The sequence below is a fragment of the Passer domesticus genome, chromosome 3, assembly GCF_036417665.1.
Source record: "Passer domesticus isolate bPasDom1 chromosome 3, bPasDom1.hap1, whole genome shotgun sequence".
Taxonomy (NCBI): Eukaryota; Metazoa; Chordata; class Aves; order Passeriformes; family Passeridae; genus Passer; species Passer domesticus.
Window position 1 is genome coordinate 25,212,271 of NC_087476.1, and position 18,737 is coordinate 25,231,007.

The following is an 18,737-nucleotide window of genomic DNA, read 5'->3' on the forward strand; positions in this document are numbered from 1 at the left end:
TTAAAATCCATACAGATGAAAGCTGCATGTAAACAAGGGCAAAGTAGACATCCTGCCCAACAAAGGGCTGAGAAGATGAGCTCTCAGCATGCCTGCTAAGTAAAAGCCTGCCCAGACAATGTGCCATGAAGAAAAAAACACAACAAGGAACCTTAAACAGAAAACAATTCATGTGGTTTTTCATAATTTTCCAATTACTTATTAAGTATTTTTGATCTTCACAAATCTGGTTCCCTGTATGTATGAAGAACACCGTGTTGCAAAGCACAGCTTCACTGCTTTCTATTTTTGTATATTGCTTTTAAAATCTCTGTGGGATATTCCATTAATAAGGCAATCTACAGATGCTCCCTGCAGTTCTTCCAAAAGAAATGGACAGTCATGACTAAGTGACCACTTTGCTCCATCACAATTGAGAACAACTTGAATATTGTGAAGAACTGGATCCTTTGAGTAAATGCTTCTTCCCCAGTTCCTTGGGCAGATACATTGGAGGTACCATTGTCAAGAAGATTGCAGTCAGGAATTCACACATCCAGAGCTGAACGTGTGAATGGAGGGCCTGATTATGTGCACCCTCAGCAATGGGCGGACTGTACGACTTTTACTCCTTCCCACTCTTCTGACATCTCTCCATTGAACCCTAATGTGACCTTTAGTACTCAGGTGGAAAACAAAGCAAGTGGTAGATCAATCTCTGAAGTCAAGACACTCACCTGCGAACTGAGCTCTGACTCTGGTAGCTGCTGTTGACAGGATGCCACTGTCTTCTCCTGAGTGGAAACCCTTCCCTGACAGATACCCTGGCAGTCTGAGTTTACTTCCTTGAATTGGTGTTCCCTAGACAAACCAAAACACAACCAAAAAATGCTTTTTTAACTGAAGATAAGGACTGGTATTAGGGGCTACACAGCTTAGAATATGATCATAACATTCACTGTGAATCTGAAATATTGGTTTAAGCCTCTATGGGCATAATGTGAAGTTTAGAATATTCCTTTAGCAGTTTGCATTTGAAGTAGTCCAAATGTAAAACAACAACAAAAATAATATTTTGACAGTCTGCTTAACATTTTAGCATCTTTGTGTGTATTTCAACACATATGAAGAAAGAAAAAAGCTACCTTTTTATAATTAGTCAAGCAGGTAAGATTAGTTGATGGTAAATACTCAGATTTTATATCTGCATAACTTAAATTTCCACCATTCTGGCTGTACTTATAAGTGATGAAAATATTTTTGAAATTGAAAGAAGGCTACCAAATTTCAGAAACCTTTTGCTAGGAGGAAAAAAAACTCAAGCCAAAACAAGAGAAAACAGAAGAAAGGGCACAGGACTAATTGTAAAAGTTCCAGCTGTCAATATACTGCCTTATAGTGTTTCTGCTACTCAGTCTTACCCTGCCTGCTTTCTTATTTCTGAAATGAGTCTTGATTTACAACCTGCCCCAAATAATGAAATTTCTTTCACAGCCACAAAAATTGAATCATCAGATCTCAAAATGAGTATCACTCACTAAATAAGAGGTGTATGCAAATAAGAGGAAAACTACAATATTCACAGTAATTTAACAAAACAAAAATACATAAATATTCAAAAATAAGAAAGAACAGTGCAGTGATGAATGCAGTTTGTGGAGCAGCCTGGATCCCAGGAGCCTGCATTCTGTGTCTTTGATCCCCATAGGACTGTAGGTAGAATTAGGTACTGAAAACCAAGATCCAGAGAAGTGTGTTGGGAGCTGCCTTGAGCTAAGAACAGAGCAGAGGCCTGGCAGGAGCTTGCCTGGCAGCTGCCAGTTCAGACCACTTCTGGCTCTTCTGAACAAAAGAGTGCTGAGATGCTACAGAGCAATCTGCTGGCTCTGACCGGGCAGGTCACGGTCACAATATTAAACTCTCATTAAAACCAAGTACAGTGCTTGACATACAGCCAGCCCCACCCTGGGAATCTCTGCTATACAGACACTGCTTGGGGAGGGTAAGAAGAAAGAGAACACTGTCACCTTCACTGAAGCTGCTGCACTCTGGGCAAGGCATTGGGATAAAATCACCACTGCGAAAACTAAAACTAGCCTGTTCTTCAGTTTTGCCCTAAGCCCAAATGCAGTTTATATATAAAATGAATAACTGCTCTCTTGGGCAGTAAATGCTGCAGAATGCCTTAGAAATTCACTGAACCTACCCCACCCTAACCATTCTGTTTATAATCTTAAACCACAGTGGTTTACATAAAAGAAACTCACTGAAACTACTGGCAGTTGGAAGAGCAGATAAGAAATACAGTGCCCTATATGAAATCAGGCCAGCTGCTTTCCTGTCATTGTAATTCAATGAAAACAACACCTTTCCATGTCTATAAACCCTTTAATGTACCATCAATTAATCTTTCACTGCAGTTACCAGCTAAGAGATGAAAGAAAATACAGGAATATGTTAGAAACTGACAACTGACTCAAATCTGTGCTGTTAATCAGTCCAAGCCACAGTCCTGTGTGCTTGCAGTGCTGTACCCACAGACACACCTGCAGTGTGCACAACAACACTCTCAGAAGAAAGGAGGAAGAAATTTGTTGTGCATCTTTGAGAAAAGCCATGCTGAGGTTATGAAAACTTCACACCAGAAGGTGTCACATGAGCAGCAATAGGCATCAAAGTGCAGATTTGTGAAAAGCAGACACAACAGAGGGGGTGGTAGCACAAGCTTCTCCTCTCCAAGCCCTCCATCCAACCCAGGGCAAGAGTAACTCCCACAAATGACACTTCAGTGTGCAGCCTCATCCTGCAATCTTTTCACTGACTGTAATGACATTAGAGCAAACACTTTGGCTTCAAGCCCCTTTACATTTTGGTCATACAGCCAAATTGCCAGCATAATCCTAATTGCTATACTAGCAATTTCCATGTAAGCCATGCTAGTTTCCTGTTAAGTCATCAAATAGCTATCCTGTTAGAGCAATGATTGGTCACTACCCCCTTAAACAAAGCTTTCAGTTGTTGTAAAGATTTATGTATCACAGCTAGACTTTTTTGACATCTTCCTCACTGTGATTGGGCATTTCTTATTTAGTGGTTTTGCACTAGAGGTCATGATTTATTAATCTTGTGTCTGCAGTTCAGAAACATTGTAGTACTTAATGAATTCAAAGTAAACAATTTTAGGAAAGAAACCTGCAAAGTAGATTGAATGTTTTATTTTTCTTTTAAAAAAGTATTTTTCCACATTTACTCAACCATTTCATTCCATACTTTTCTGATTTATTAAGCATTTAGCTCATTGAGGCTATATTGAGGCTAAAAATTAAAAAGAAACCATGAAAAATAGAACATTAAAAAAACAACAAACCAAACTTGGGGGGGAGGAAGTAAGAAACAATTCGACAAAGGTCTAAAACAAAGACAATGTATTAATATACACAGGATGTTGCAGCTCAGAAGTACTGAAACTCTAGTGACTGTTAGTGAAGTGACAGTTTTAGTGAAGGAAGTCATTAGACTAGAATGTCTGTCCTTACTGTACCTCTGCAGATGACCCTTGATAGTCTGAGGATTCTGGTGGCTTAGAAGGAGTTGATGTTTTGCTGTTTGTCAACCATGGTTTACCATAGTTGCGTGTTAAATGATGTGGTGTCTGTATGGAACAATGGTAAATCAAAATGTAAAGGACAGTAGAAGAAAACTGTGTCATGGAGAAGGATATGCAGGCTTTCAAAATCTCAGTAGAAATAAAATCTAAGCAGAAAAAGTTAATGACAAATGTTCCAAAATGAAGAGATGACTGAGTTTATTTTTCAAGTGAAATGGAGAGGTTTGTTGATCTTTCAGAGCAGTTCCCAACCTGCCAGTTAGCTCACGTGGCACCTTAAACGTAGAAATTCTTCTACTGCCATGTTGCAAACAAATAGTAGAGAAAACATATTGAAAACACTCTCATATCCACCTCAGACTATGAAACAAAATGGACATACTTTTTCTCGATCAGCTAGAGAAAGCACCAATATTACTGGAGTGAGGAAAAACCCAAAAATTCAATCTATATCCCCTTTGTTAACCAGTGCAGTTTTGTAGGTTTCTCCTTACCTTCGGTGTACTTGTAGTAACAGCCTGTGGGGCAGCTGCCTGGCCAGCCTGACTTGACAGAGAAGTAGATCTGTTGGGAGAAGCACCTCTTGAAGAGGGTCGTGATCTACGGCCCCTTGGTCGGAAAGCTGCCATGCTCTGGCTGGCACCATCTGCCAAAATGAATTTTTCACGCAGCTCCACGTTCGTCCTCCCTTTAGCTGCAAAGAGAGGTGTTCGTTGACTCAGATATGAAAGCTGTCACGAGGCTGTTTATTGCCATTTTTGCCATGCCAACTCCAACACATTTTAACAATAAATAAAATGCATTACTGTGCAATGCATTTATTTTAGACACAGAAGAGTTATGTGCAGGACTCACTTATTCTAATACTTTATGCCAGCAGGAATGAACCACTGTCAAAGGAAGTCAGCGTGATAATGGAATGCTCAACGTGCTAAATCATTGTTAATCAATCAACTATCAATACATAGACACAACCTGATGGGCAGTTTTGCTAACTCTACAGCTATTCATAATAAATAATACTTGCTTGGACGTTCTAGAAGAAATTACAGGAAAGCAGCAAATATATTTATTCAAAACTATGAAGTTAGGTAGTTTGGCAACATGCAATGATGAACATAAAACCCAAACTATGATGAGGTAATTGGTGGCTAAGCACTCACACACACACACACACAAACACACATACAAGAGAATGTTCTGCATGAATAAATGCAAGACATGTTAGCATTTAACTGTGTCAGTGTGAATGACAATTGTTTTTGAAACACTCTTCAAGCGTGTCAAAAAAATTAGCTTGCAAAGCACCAGCCCATGTAGGAACACGTTAAGCTAAATATGATGGGTGAAGCATATAGCTAAAAGTATACATATATCAAAAAAGCGGGAAGGAAATTAAGAGAGAGAAGAAGAGGAGAAGGAGACAAAGAGAGGGGTTTGCCAACCTATAGTAGGCTGAGTGGTAATTGAAGAGTTTGATTCCGAACGTAACATTTTACTCCCGTGATGATGAACTAGAAAAAATGACACAGGACATGGGTCACATTAAAGAAAATCGTTAGCAAGAGAAGAAATCAAGTACAGCAGCTGCATATGCGAGAGACTTGGAGCACCAGGCCAAAAGACAGGACTTGAGCAAAAGCTGTCCCTAAGTGTTCTGAGGTTGAGTTCTCAAGGGTTTCCCAGACAAAAAGGAAATGGCGTTTGGACAGACTCGGCTACAGTCCCAAGTATACTTGTGTAGCAGCGGTATTTATCTGCTGACATAAAGAAGTAATACAAGCTAAAGAGATTTTATATGACTAGGTTCAGTACTTTTAGAACTGTTTATGACAACAGTTCTTTGCAACGATTCATCTGAATGCACGAAGAGCACTTGGTGGAAATGCAAATTTTCTAGGTGAAGTGGTTTAGGAAAAGTTTGAACCTGCATTACTGATTTCAACCAGGCAAGGATTAGCAATGCACAACATCCAGTGATGTTGACTTTACAGAGTCATCTTACAGGTATTCTTTAGACCCACTGTGTTGACATCTGCTCACATATACCCAAGAAAAAGGGTCCTTCTTTTATTCCTTTCTACTTCTATTCCTCAAAAGTGCAGAGTAGTAGAAAATAAAATGTGCATCAGAAGATCTGGCTTCATTGAAGGGTTAACTTGGTTAGTTCTGTTGTACCCCAAACATTTTTCTCAGGCATACTGACGAGTAGACTTGTTACAATTGATTCCTAGGTTGACATGGAATGATATAATACCTAATAAATATCCAATAATTTTTTGGAATTCCGTATTACAGTCCTCAGTATCGTGTACTGAGAAAACAGCTCATCTGATGCAACGCCCTGGAGGGCTCAGTGATAGAGCACTTCCTGCTCCCACAGAGCACAATGTCTTCCAGACCAGAACATTTTCCACTTGCTTTGTGTAAGGCTCAGGGCTCTACAAAGTGCTTCTGGGGAAGATGCCAAGGAAAAGACAAGGTTACAAAGGTAGAGACTGAAAGACTGGGAAGAGTCACTGGCCAGAGGTTTTTGTGGTGGTGGTGGTGTTACTCATCAATTCAAATGCCTTATTTTGACTTACTGTGTTGCTGAGAAGGTTTTATTGGACATTTCTGTGTGCTATTTCTGCCAAGTCATACAAGCCACTTACATACCATAAAGTCTATTTGGGCTAAGTTCAGTTCTTACTTACACCACTATAACACTGAAGGAACTGTGTAGAAGACATCACAGTTTTTCCAGACACACATCAGTGCAACTGAAGAGAATCTCAGCCATGTGATTTAAAGTTCACAAAAATGTGACATTTAGTGAGATGATGTTTACAACAACTGGCATTTTATACAAGTCCATCTCCATCCTGAGACAATGAATGGTGACTGCATCCAAATAATATGCTGCAAGTCTTTAACAGTTCTGCTACATACCACGGCAAGGATCATTTTTCACTAAGAACTCATCAAGTGCCATCCAGCCACCTCCAACACGGACCATGACTGTACTTCTTAGGATACGAACAAGGCGCAGTTGTTGAGAGTCACCAAACTGCAATAAAAATCAAATGACAGTCTGAGCTTTTCAGGCATTCAGATGCAGTTCAACACTGATAGGTTAAAAAAAATCAGACATTTAAAAAAGTTTATTTTGATATTTAATAATTAGTAAATGCTAAAAAAAATCAATTTATTTATGCAGATTATTAAAGCTGTTAAGATTTCAAATCAGATGGCACTGCATTAATCAAAAGAAGATGGTAGGATGGTAAGGAAGAAACTCAGTTTTAATTTTATGTTTGATTCTCAAATGTCTGAGGTCATAAAAGAAGCAAAATTAGTAGTACATTATTTGATTGGTTACAGTCTGCTTTTGTGCAAATTAATGAAGACCTATTGGCATTATTTCACTGGTAAAATCTTAAGCAAATACTCTTCTGCAACAGTCTTGATTTTTAATGTTGTCAGCTGAAAGGAAGGCAGCATCACTTCAAACAATCAGCATATAATCTGGAAATTCAATGTGTTATGAGTGTTGCACAGTTCTATCAATTGATTAATTTGTGAGACTATTTTCAGGTATAGCACTACAGTGCTGACACTGCTTACCTATAGCAAGGTGCATGTGAGGAAGGGAACATTAAAGAAGCAATGAATGATTAATAACTATAATTATGTTTGTCACTCCTCCGACTACACATCAAAGTTCTTCATGATTCAGAGACGAGAGTCTGTTTCATACTAAGTCTTTGTATGACTCCTTTGGGCTGATGACCAGGCCTAATGCATATTTTGCTCTTGAAACCTGTGTAACAAAACCTGTACGCAGTACCTTCACTCAAATTCGGATCACAGCAAGCATGACCAAAATGTTGACCTCACAATTCTCAAGAAAACTAAGAATTCAGTACTTTTAAGCCAGCATTACTAAAATACTTTGATACCAGATCACCAGGCCAAGTACAGTGCACCCTCACACAAACATGCAGAGCACTCACTAAAACCCATGGGAGTTGAATGCCTCTCTTTGGGACAATCTCTGACCTTTGGAGAAGGCTGGCCACAATTCATCTGTACCTACTTGCTCCAGTGAGGGAACTGAACAAACCATACAACAAATGTGCTCCCTACTTGTTAGATGACTTTAGTTGTTTGGTACTATTCAAGCCAAGAAGAGAGAATAAGTTTAAAGGAATATTACTTTTAGGAACCAAACAAAAGCAAAGCTTGCTTCTTAATTCAATGATAAATTGTATTTGTTGTAAGTAAGAACATTCACATGAGCATTATCTCTAAGAGTTTTTAAATAATGCATTCAATATGTGCCAAACAAAGAACCATTTTATATATGTAGATCACAGGTTTTTTTTTCAAAGGCATCCAGAGTAATGCTGTTTATTTTCACTGGCTTGTTCCTACCAAATTTTTTTCCTAGTGATTCTGAAGATAATATCCTTCTTCTTTTCTTTATTTTTTCCCCATCTCAGCCTTATTAGTCAGTTAGACCCCATCAGGCAACTACACCAAGGGTCAAATACAGTGTGCTTGGAAACTTCCCAGCTAGCTGAGGTTAATTCAGAAAGTGGAGCCGGAAAGTAACATGGTAATACAATAGTACCTATCACTGCATTTCTTCTTATGGTAACTCAGTTGATTTCCTTCCTAAAATAGCCTGGTACAACTTTCTTTAAACAGTATTTAACATTATTTCAAATAACCAGAGATAAAACCATAAAGGAGTTTAAGCTACAAAAAGGCCTTTTCTTGACAATAGCCTGTAGGTGCCATTCTGCATCAGCAAGAGTTTCTCAAGAAATGCTCTATGTTCCCCAGATCTGAGAGTACTGATGATAGATAAGAGGATTAACATAATTTCAAACAGTTCTTTCAAAAAGAGACTTGTTCTATAAGTGGAAAATATTTTAAATTATTTCTTAGACGTATTGCTTGAGGCATGTGGCAAGGTTTTCCACTGCTCTATGCTTTCTTCTATACTGCAATAGGCTGTGCTAGTAAACAAGAGTGCATCCACCTTTTCAACACCTTGAGATTTAAAATGGCTATTGCTGTTGATGCTAGCATGTCCAGAACGGATTACATCCGTTACTGCCTTTCTAAAAGCACAAGACTAACCTGATCCTGGCTTGCATAGGGTGTTTCCATTCTTACTGGGCAGGTGTGGTTTAGCACTTCAGTAAGCTGTGTATCAGTGAATAGCACGGGAGTAAGCACTGGGCAGCATCTCTGCCTGAGGGAGGACTCACCAGTGACCCAGCTGACACAAAGTATTCTTAAACACAGCTCCAGCACATTATGGACATGCCATAGCTCCTTGAAAACACTTTGGGAGAGGGATTAATCTACATGGGAACAGCAATTTTATTTAGCCTAATTCCAAAATACGTATTTAAAAATTCACTGTGTTAGGAAATAAAATAATAACTATCAGCTAGGTTCTTAATCAGTCTGCTTAATTGCATATAGACTGTACCATTTTTTTGCAAAGATCAAAGTATTTTTTTGTGCAATTTGCAATAAAGAAGTGATAAGACACTGGGATGTGTTTGCCATGATTAGCCTTTAACCAAATAGCCTAAAAGAGACATTATAGAATTTTGAAGGGTTTGACTATAAAACTGATTAATCATAATCTCAACAATTGCAGTTTAAATGCTCAAGATTTTTCACTATGGGAATTGCTGCTGACCATTATCTGGTTCCTTTAAAAGTAATCTCCTTAATGAGGAAGATGACCAAAGAAAGCAGGTGAGGGATTGTAAAGGAGGGACCCTGAGACAAGGAATGCTCCATAGCATTTAAAGAAATACCACAGCTGACCAGCAATGAATTAGCTGAAAATTAAAGGATGGCAAGAAGGCTGAACATTGCAAGCTTAAATCAACTATGCGTTAGGGGAAAAGAAAAAAAAAGAGAGGGAGAGAAACAAAAAAAAAACCAAACCAAAAAAACCCAAAAAAACTTCATAACACATTCCACTGGTTTATACCTGATTTCCCAGGAAGAACTGATAAGAAATGAAAAATGGAAGAAAGACACGATTAGTTTACAGGAAATTCTCTACATGACCTAGAACACATGCAAACTAACACATTAGGCATTCTAAATAAAGTATCTACTTGAGATGAGCAGGTAGCTAGCCATCCAGAGACTGAATATTGGAAAATATTCAAGGCCTTCGTTTCCTTCCCATTGCTGTTTCTGTGGTCTTTTAAAATCTACAAGTACTTATTAATCTCTCTTAGCCAGATATTGCATGTTTTACCTCAAATTGTTCTGGTTCTTGAATCCAGGGGTAGCAGATATTTCTCTACTGTGTAATATTTATTTTTCTGTGATCTAAAATAATTCTGCAGGTATCTAACATTTTGCTTATATTCAGAAGTATGCATGTTCCAATAAAATGACAAAAGAGTGTAAAAATGATTGAATAAACTTTGCTAAAAGATTTTTGAAGCACAACACAATACCACAAGAAAATATCACTCACTGTTTTTAGGAAACTAATAGAAAATCAGCTACAGTTTAAACACTTAAGGTATCTAGGCAGAAAGACCAGCTTTTGGGATATATTGTACGTATGTATGGATGTGTACAGATGTGTGCCATTAGCTCTTAAAAATTCCTATGACTGAAAACAGCTTCAGTAGTTTGAGTGAAAATAAATACAAGCATCAGCAACTGTCCAGATTTTTAGTCTATATGCTCTAACAAGAAAAATTTAGACAATCTTAAAGAAAATGTATAATTGTCGTACAAGATTCTTGTGAATTCATTTAGCCTAATTCCTTCTGTAAACCATGTCATATGAAGAAAGCTGAAAGAACTGAGGTCCTTAAAAGACTTACCCTGTACTTGTTATCTCCAATCTGTTCCACTTGAAACCGTTTCGCACATTTACATTTTGCTACCTGCCTTGTAACCTGCAAAAAATCACAACAGGATAATTATTTTAAATGTCACATTTCCAAAGATTTTTGTACCTAGTAAGCTTCAAATTAAATAGGAGTGAAAATAAAGTGAATTATTATAGAATATGACTCCAGTAGAACAGAATGCAACCCAAGAAAGCAGAGAACATACCTCATCTTCAATTTTGTCAGCATCTGTGAGAGGCTTGTATGCATCCTTGTTTGGATGAAGAGCTGCTACAAATTCATAATAGTCAATATATCCATCACCATCTCTATCAAAAATGTCTGCAACAGCACTCATTTCTAGTCGGCTTGTAGGGAACTCTGCAGGACAAAGCAACACAAATTTTTTTGCTTTTCAATCTCATTACAATGAGAAGCTTTATCACAAATATTAGAAGATGATTAGGCATTTGGTGACATGTAATGCTTATCAAAAAATAAGGACATTCAAACAAGTGAAGGAATATTTCTGGAAAAAGCCCCCAGTCTCAATCTCCAGTGTTACCCAGATATTGGATTAAAATGAGTACCACAGTGAGGTTTGAAGACATAGAAAAAAGCAAGGGCACAGATTAAATTGTAAAATATATTGTGGGGGGAGGGGTGTTAACATTTTTTCAAAGTGCATAAAATATCAGAAATTAACAAGACAAATAGTTAGTGAGGGAAGCTCAAGCATTTCAGTGCTGGTTAAATCTGGAATGCGAAGCCTTCTCAATGCAGATCCATTCGTGGTGTTTCATGAAGTCCTCCTTTAAATTAAGTGCACAGCAGAGATTCTCAATAAAATGGTCAAAGAAAATTTCAAAGTGATGATCAAGGATTATATCAGAAGTGTTTGGTGGTCATAATAAATTGATACCAACTGAGTTAAAAGAGTAAACTATTTAACCTCTTGGTGGTATTAGGGTTTTTCATTATTTTTTATTAATTCAATCAAAATAGCAATATTCACATATTCCCCTTTACTGCATTCCCTAAACCAGGGGGAAAATACACAGAGTACAATATTTTCCTACTGAGTAAAACTAAAATGAAATGCTACAAGCAGACCAGTTCTGAATCATTACTGTTCAAAGCAAAAGTCTCAATCCTTGATCTGAAGATAAAGGATTACTTTAAATATTAGGTCCTTATCTGTTATGAGTCAGTTCCTAGAAGGAAATATGATCACATGTATGATGTGGAAGACTTACATTACCACCATAACTAAGGAATATCAATCCACCAGGAAGGCTACGAAAATTCCTTTCTAGTTTGACTGCTTGGCATTTTAAGCCTTACTATATAATATTCATATAGTAATTGAATAATATTCAATTACTATATGAATATTGTCATGGCTCATGGAAACACTGGTTTCAAAAATTACAGTTTCCTTCTATAACTGAAACTATTCTATGTAAGTTCTTTAATAAAAATCATCTGATCCTATGAACTGATTTTGAAAATCATCTATAGGTTACATAAGGTACTTTTTACTATTATGAGTAATCAATCAAAAAGTAATTGTTGAAGTAGCTAGTGTACTATAGGAATGACAATCTAATTTCAATAAACCAGCAAACTACTAATAAGGCAGTAATATAAATGTGACAATTGTAACCTGATTCACAATGTAAAAAACTAGAAAGAATTTCTAGAATCTAGAAATATTTTCAAGTAAAATAATTACAAAGTAATAATAATTAATAAATTCAAAAAGGAAATATGTGACCTTCTAACACAATAAAATGCACAGGTCACACTATCTAGACAATAAGATTTCATGAGATGCTTGTTCCAAGTTCAACATTACATTAATTTTAAAACTTACTTGAAGAAAGAATTCCATCAATGAATTCCTGTCGTGTAATCTTTCCATCCTGATCTTTATCAATCCTCCTAAAGAAGTCCATCACTCGAGACTTCTTATGGTTCATCCATCTCATGTATTTTTTCCTCCAAATATCAAAATCAAAGTTGGCAAATTCTCTCAGCTTCATAAAAAACAGAAATAAGTTATTCAGCTGAAATCCATTAATCTAGAACATCAATTACATAGATACTGCATTTTGTAGAATAATTGATTTTTTGAGGACCTATGCAAGCATTTAAATATCTCAGCTCTCTTCATTTAAAATGATGATGACAGCTTTTAAAGCACATTAAAGCACCTGAATCACAGTGTTTTCAGTTAGTTGTGTCATACAATATAATACAACAAATATGGAAGTTGTTCACATTATTGGAATTTAATCCAGGGTAAAGAAAATTATGCAAAAAGTATGTACAGTCTGTACAGTGCTTTTCTGACCTCTTCAAGTCTGTCCAAAGCATCGTTAAGTTTTCTCCTTCTTTCCAAGGCCAGAAGCCAAACTTGCTGCCATTTGCTGACTAAAAGGTTTACCCGTGGGTTCTTGGTTTCAATTTGTGCCTGGGCTGCTGAGGGATAAATGCCTGGTGTTGGGGAACGCTTTCCTGTTAAAACACGATAAAAGGCATAGGGCTCACCTAGTTCAAACAAAACAAATGTTTACATGAAATGCACTTGACCTTCACAAAATTATTCCTAAATTATGTCCTAAATAAGGAGGTCATACCCCAAGATGATTCCATATAGTGGGATTTTTCTTCCTTTTTTTCCCATTGCTGGGGAACAACCCAGTGGTGGTTACAGCCTCTTTTATCTAACCAGAAACAGCTAGTGAGGGCTCCACTAATCAAGCTGCACAGTTTAAATCTTCATAAATCTCTGAGTTGCAAAGTAAACAACCTCATTTTAGAAGCAGGTTCCATGTATGGGTAAGTATAAAATACAATGGGTAAGTATATCTAAAAATACAAAAAGCAATTTCCTCACTTGATGATTCACTTTCCATTCAACTTCACTGAATACACTTCTAACTGGATTAATATAATTTTATAGACAGTAAGAGTACAATTTTGTCTCTATATCTCTCTGTGAAGTTGTCTGCACTTTCAGATAATGGAAGATTTGCAAAGAGTCAGCATGTACGTGGTCTTGGAAGGGCACAGGAAAGGCTGCACACTTTAAAAATAGCTATTCATGAAGATAAGGACAAAATGTAAAAATACATGTCTGGTCTGAGAAATTTCCTCAATATTTATAAAAAATGAGAGATAATTAGAAAAGTCAGCCAAGAGAATTTTACCCCCTTTCACCAGAAGTTAATCAAACCTATTAGATCATTACCAATCTATAAACTTTACAGGTAGAGCAATGGTATGTGTGACACACCCCAAAATACGCTATTACTTACTTCCTGCTCTCCCCTTATCAAGGACGGGAATATGAGATTGTACTGGAGAGGGTTCAAGTGCTTTCCTTTTATAGGTCTTTGTAACTTTATCCACATCAGGCTGTTTTCTGGTCATTTCTTCCATGAATGTCTGCAATCAGATAGAGGGGATCTTAATTAACAATACACAAAAGTTACCAGAGGAATGAAAAATGTACACAATAGCAAAACACCAAAGTTAAAAAGAAACCCACAGAAACACACTTATAATGCCAGCCTCACAATATAAACACAGATAAATGTTTTGTAGATAAGAAAAAACAGCACTATAAGCTTTTAAGATCACTATGGCCTGGCTGATAAAAGAAGGCTAAATCTAAAAACCAATTTGTCAAATTCCTTTATTAACTGTATCTGGTGAGGTAAATAGAACAGAATCTTGCCTCCAAGATCCTGCTGTTCAGACTGCAGTTCACAGAAGGGAGACAGCTCTGGTGTTTAAGCTGGGGTAAATCTATGAGCATTCACTACACCAGCAGCTCCCTCTGGCACTTCATAAACCTATTTTTGATATTTAATCAGTAAAGCCACACTGCAGCACTAGATCTAAGGTAGCAGCACTATCATACATTTCATGTGGGTTTTCTTTTATTCCTAATACTATCCTTGCTTGTATTCAATTATTGTAAGAAAAAACAGCAAAGGAGATTCGCACTTGACCACGCAGCGTAGCTGAGCTGTGAACCCCGTGTGAGTGACACATGTCACCCACTGATCCTCACCTGATGTTCAGCTATAAGAGCTTTAACTTCCTCGATCTCCTGGGGGATGACCTCTTTGTCTTTTTCAGTTAGTGTAGTCTCTGCCCACTGCAGCCAGGACAGCAAGGCTTCCAGCAGCTCCTGGTTAGCAATGAGTGCAGCCAGAGCTCCTGCCAGTCTCTGCTGATGTTGTTTAGCCCAGGCTAAGACCTTGACAAAGGAACCAATACATGAGTATGTGCACATCTGAAACTCTTCACAATGTATTTAAAATTGCTCTGCTAACTGTAAACCCAGAGCTACTTCTTAGGCCTACTTATGTTTGCATATCAAAGCTGTTAAATGTAGTGGCTGATCACTAACAGTAGCTAGGTAACTAGAATTCCTACTCCAACACATTTCTTCCACAGATATTCAGGATTAGGTGCTGCTAAACACAAAAACTGGCACATTCAGGCAACATATAAGAATTTTAACTGTGTGTGTGAGTTAGTGAATCACATATGATTTGGTGTCACTTTTCCTCCTGGGCACTCCTGAAGCCACACTTTGCTATCACCAGTATTTTGTTTTTCTTTAAGCCTAATATAAAACAGAAAATATTACCTTAACAGCTGAGGGTACAACCTACCTATAGCCACTTAAATAATTTAGGTATCTTCTAGATTAAGAATATGTTGGACTGAAATCCTCTCTAATATAATCAGAAAGTCCTTCACATTTGCCCTTGTATTTTCTTCCCTTTGTAACTTTTCAATTTCCTCCTAGAAACTATTGGTTTTCCTCACTTGGGAAGTGTCAGACAGTATTTCCTTTAATACATACAAACAAAGGAGCTTGACCATCTGCTTTAGCTCTTAAAGCCCTGTAAGTTTTGAAAGAAAGCCTAGGGAAGCACAGTATTCACATCCATCACCATGGGTATTTTAAATGTTTAGTTCTCAACAGCTGGATCATTTCCTCACAGTGTAACTACCATGTTAGTTGTCAGCTGTGTTCTAATCAAAGATGGACTGCTGCAACAAAGATGGTTCAACATATACTGACCTCTTCAAACCTGGCTCTGATGATTGTTATCCAGTGCTTAATGGTGGTGATGGAGTCTGGGTGGCAGATAGCCAGAATAGCTTCTCCCATACCTGTTGCTTTATTCAGCTCTGCCTTTTTCTCTTCCAGTTTCTTCATAAATTCCTAAAACAGAGGTAATAATTTTAATTAGATGCTAATAAAATTTGCAAGAGAAATCTGAGTGCATAATCTGGAAGGTCCTGAGCCTCTTAACTGCTCAAGCAGATTCAAATTGCAAGAGGGAAGTTTCACTTGTATGAGAAAAGCTTAAACTGTTTAAAAAGCCTATTCCACATAAAGTACTAAACAAAGCTCTAAAACCTTATCCCAGCTTGCTACTCCTTAAAAGCCCACCACAGTCTAAATCCTTGGAAGATGCATGCCCTTAATAAAAAAACAAAGGAAAACCACAGCATTTAAAAGTGCTGTAAACCAGCTATATGATGGCTAGAATCACTATTGGCAACATTTCAATGACTTGGTTTGTCAGTTACAGTAATTCTTCATAATAAACTATCATGCTCCTAGCAGAGGCTGGAAATGTCCAACTACAATTGCATGCTCAGAAAAGATGACAGAGTTCAGGAGCAGCTCTACTAAACTAACACAAATGTGACAACTCAGCAGCTGAGGGGGAGAGACACAGCATGTGGAAAAAATCTTGTAAAAGCAGAAGGATGTTTACAGCTTTAGGCATCCAAGCTCATAGTCATTGGTATGCCAATGACAGCAGGACCAGAAATGGATGTGGGGGAGAAAAACCAATAAGAAAGAAAGGAGGACCTTTCCCATCCCTCCTATAGCTTGTATTTCTTTCTCTTTTTCTTTTCTTTTCCCTTTTTTCCCTTTCCCTTTTAGTTTTGTTAAACATTGCTACTACAATGGTTTTATTTTTCTGCCTAAATGTTATGCAAGTCTGTGTGTCTTTATGAGCATCCTTAACTAGAATTGCTAATATCTCTCAGTGCTTAGTGGAAATTTTTTTATACTTTAACATCTTTAATTAGGCTACAAAATGAAAACATGTCTCTGAAAGCTTAACTCTTCCTCTCTCCAGCCACAACACCATTTATTTTGGACTAAAGGTGAAATTAAAGATGAGCCAAGTCAGGTATTAGACAATTCAAAATCACCAAAACATCGTAAAAAGAGGTTCTTCAACAACTCATAATGACATTTTCCTGTGCCTTTACAAAATAAGTATGAAGTTATTATGAAATAAAACATAAAATATAATCTCTTCTACCTTGTTCTAGAAGCCTGGAATATGTAGGCTCTATATTTAAAATATAGCATTATTTGTTGCTAATTTATGTTGATTTGAGCTTTAATTATTGACAAAGTTTAAGACCAAAATTGTAATAGCAAACCCTCTCTCACAAAAACACAGGCATCCTTACAATATTTCAGTTCAACATACTTTTGGAAAAGTTGAATTGGATTACAGTGAGAGATTACCAAAACAAGTCAGAGGCAGGTGAAAAATGGGCAAAAAAATCCCCATTGTGTTCCCCTGCTTAGCTGTACTACAGTATTTCAAGAACTAAATCTATGACACACAACTCACAGTGTATTAAACTCTCCCTAATTTTACTGAACTCTGTGGCAAGCCAGTAACACAGACACATTTACAAAAGAGGAAGTGGGAGGTTTTTCACTGAGCAATGCAGTGCATTAACCCACTACAGCTCTCAGTACCATTTGGATAAAATACTGTCCTGAAGAAAACATTTCTACACGTAGTTCAATACAAATGTACTAAAACTATTTTACAAAAATCACAGTGGCAAAAGGATGATACATTTCATATTTATGTAATAATTTCAGTCATATGGTTTTATTACAGTATTCAGCATTATAATGCATACATGGTGTTTAAAAGTAATATATATGTATTCTTCCCTTATTTTCTTTTTGTTTTCTTGAAAGCTAATGTTATAAGCTTAAAAGGAGAGATAACCTATTGAGAAAGATGGTGTGAGTGGGAAAACTGTAGTACTATAATCTTAGCTTGAAAATTTCTCTATTGTTTGCCCTTTATGAGGAAAATGTGGTTGTGAGAAGACCTTCTCAAACCTACTAAAAAAGTTTAAGTACAGTATGGCCACATCTAACACCAAGATTAATTGTGTTGTGCTAGCTATCATCCTTCCCAGCTGGACAGGGTTTCTCAAAGACAAACTTTGCTTTGAGGTTCCAAGTTATGCTTCAGCTTTGGAAGCACAAATTTTAAAATTAGTACAGAAACATGTTGCTAATCCATCTACAGTGTGGAGGAAGACATTTAAAATTCTATTTTTTAATTATTTCAGGGTTCCTAAGATTTCACTCAGTTCTCTGTAGTCAGAAGATTAACAAATCAAATAAAAGGGAACTGGTGAAGTACATGTGGAGGAAAGGCAGCTAAAAGACATTTTACTGAGCAGAGACATTAAGTTGCTGCTGCCAACATTAGTCAACACACTGTGAGGCTGCTACATCAGCACACACTGATGTATACACACATTTGATGTATACATTTGCCAGCTTAGGAATAGCACTCAGTTTCCAAGGCCCTAAACTAAACCAAAAACTTTTTCAAAACACTGCATTTTAGTACATTGGAAACCCCTCAATTAAGAACCATTTAATAGTCCTATCTTGTGTGTACTCCTCTGCATAATAATATTAGCAAACTCAATTTAAACAGGATGCTGTTCCAACCTCCATTTCATAAATTTTGCTTTAACTTTCTTCAGAGCAATGATGAACATATCCAGGACTTATAACTTGTTCCATAATACTGGGGGCACTACACTCTTGGTACTATTTTGTGTAGGCTGCCCTGTGCATGTTTGTAGCCTCCTGTTTGGACAGCAAACATTTGACCTCTATGATCCTTACTTGGCCAATTTCCCATTTCATTACTGCAAAGTTAGTTTGATGGCCTATGAATTACCACCTGCAGTACCTATGCCACTGCAATATTACAGCTGCCAATGCATGTGAAGTATGGCAGCACGCTGCTTCACCATGACAAAAAGTTCATGGATGATAACATCATTCTGCAGACAATTACAAATGACCTTGCAAGAAAAGTCTATTTAGGTCCATGGTGCTAAGGAAACAGAGACACTTGTGCTACTGCAGCAGTCTGTGTGGCAATTAC

General features: G+C 37.1%; 1 protein-coding gene across 10 annotated transcripts in view; it reads right to left on the reverse strand.

Moving 5' to 3' along the window:
• LOC135296195 (dystonin-like) overlaps positions 1-18,737 on the reverse strand; it is a 288,180-nt gene that overhangs the window by 1,506 nt on the left and 267,937 nt on the right. For 6 of the 10 annotated variants that reach the window (XM_064412231.1, XM_064412229.1, XM_064412227.1 and 3 more), the window contains 13 exons: positions 15,569-15,712; positions 14,543-14,731; positions 13,782-13,911; positions 12,815-12,978; positions 12,335-12,497; positions 10,685-10,839; positions 10,450-10,524; positions 9,591-9,608; positions 6,518-6,635; positions 5,032-5,100; positions 4,081-4,280; positions 3,521-3,631; positions 717-840 (listed from right to left, as the gene is read on the reverse strand). In XM_064412231.1, the coding sequence (XP_064268301.1) occupies positions 717-840; positions 3,521-3,631; positions 4,081-4,280; positions 5,032-5,100; positions 6,518-6,635; positions 9,591-9,608; positions 10,450-10,524; positions 10,685-10,839; positions 12,335-12,497; positions 12,815-12,978; positions 13,782-13,911; positions 14,543-14,731; positions 15,569-15,712 (1,660 nt within the window). The remainder of the gene's footprint in view (positions 1-716; positions 841-3,520; positions 3,632-4,080; positions 4,281-5,031; positions 5,101-6,517; positions 6,636-9,590; positions 9,609-10,449; positions 10,525-10,684; positions 10,840-12,334; positions 12,498-12,814; positions 12,979-13,781; positions 13,912-14,542; positions 14,732-15,568; positions 15,713-18,737) is intronic. The other 4 variants (XM_064412230.1, XM_064412235.1, XM_064412237.1 and 1 more) reach the window with 3 other exon arrangements.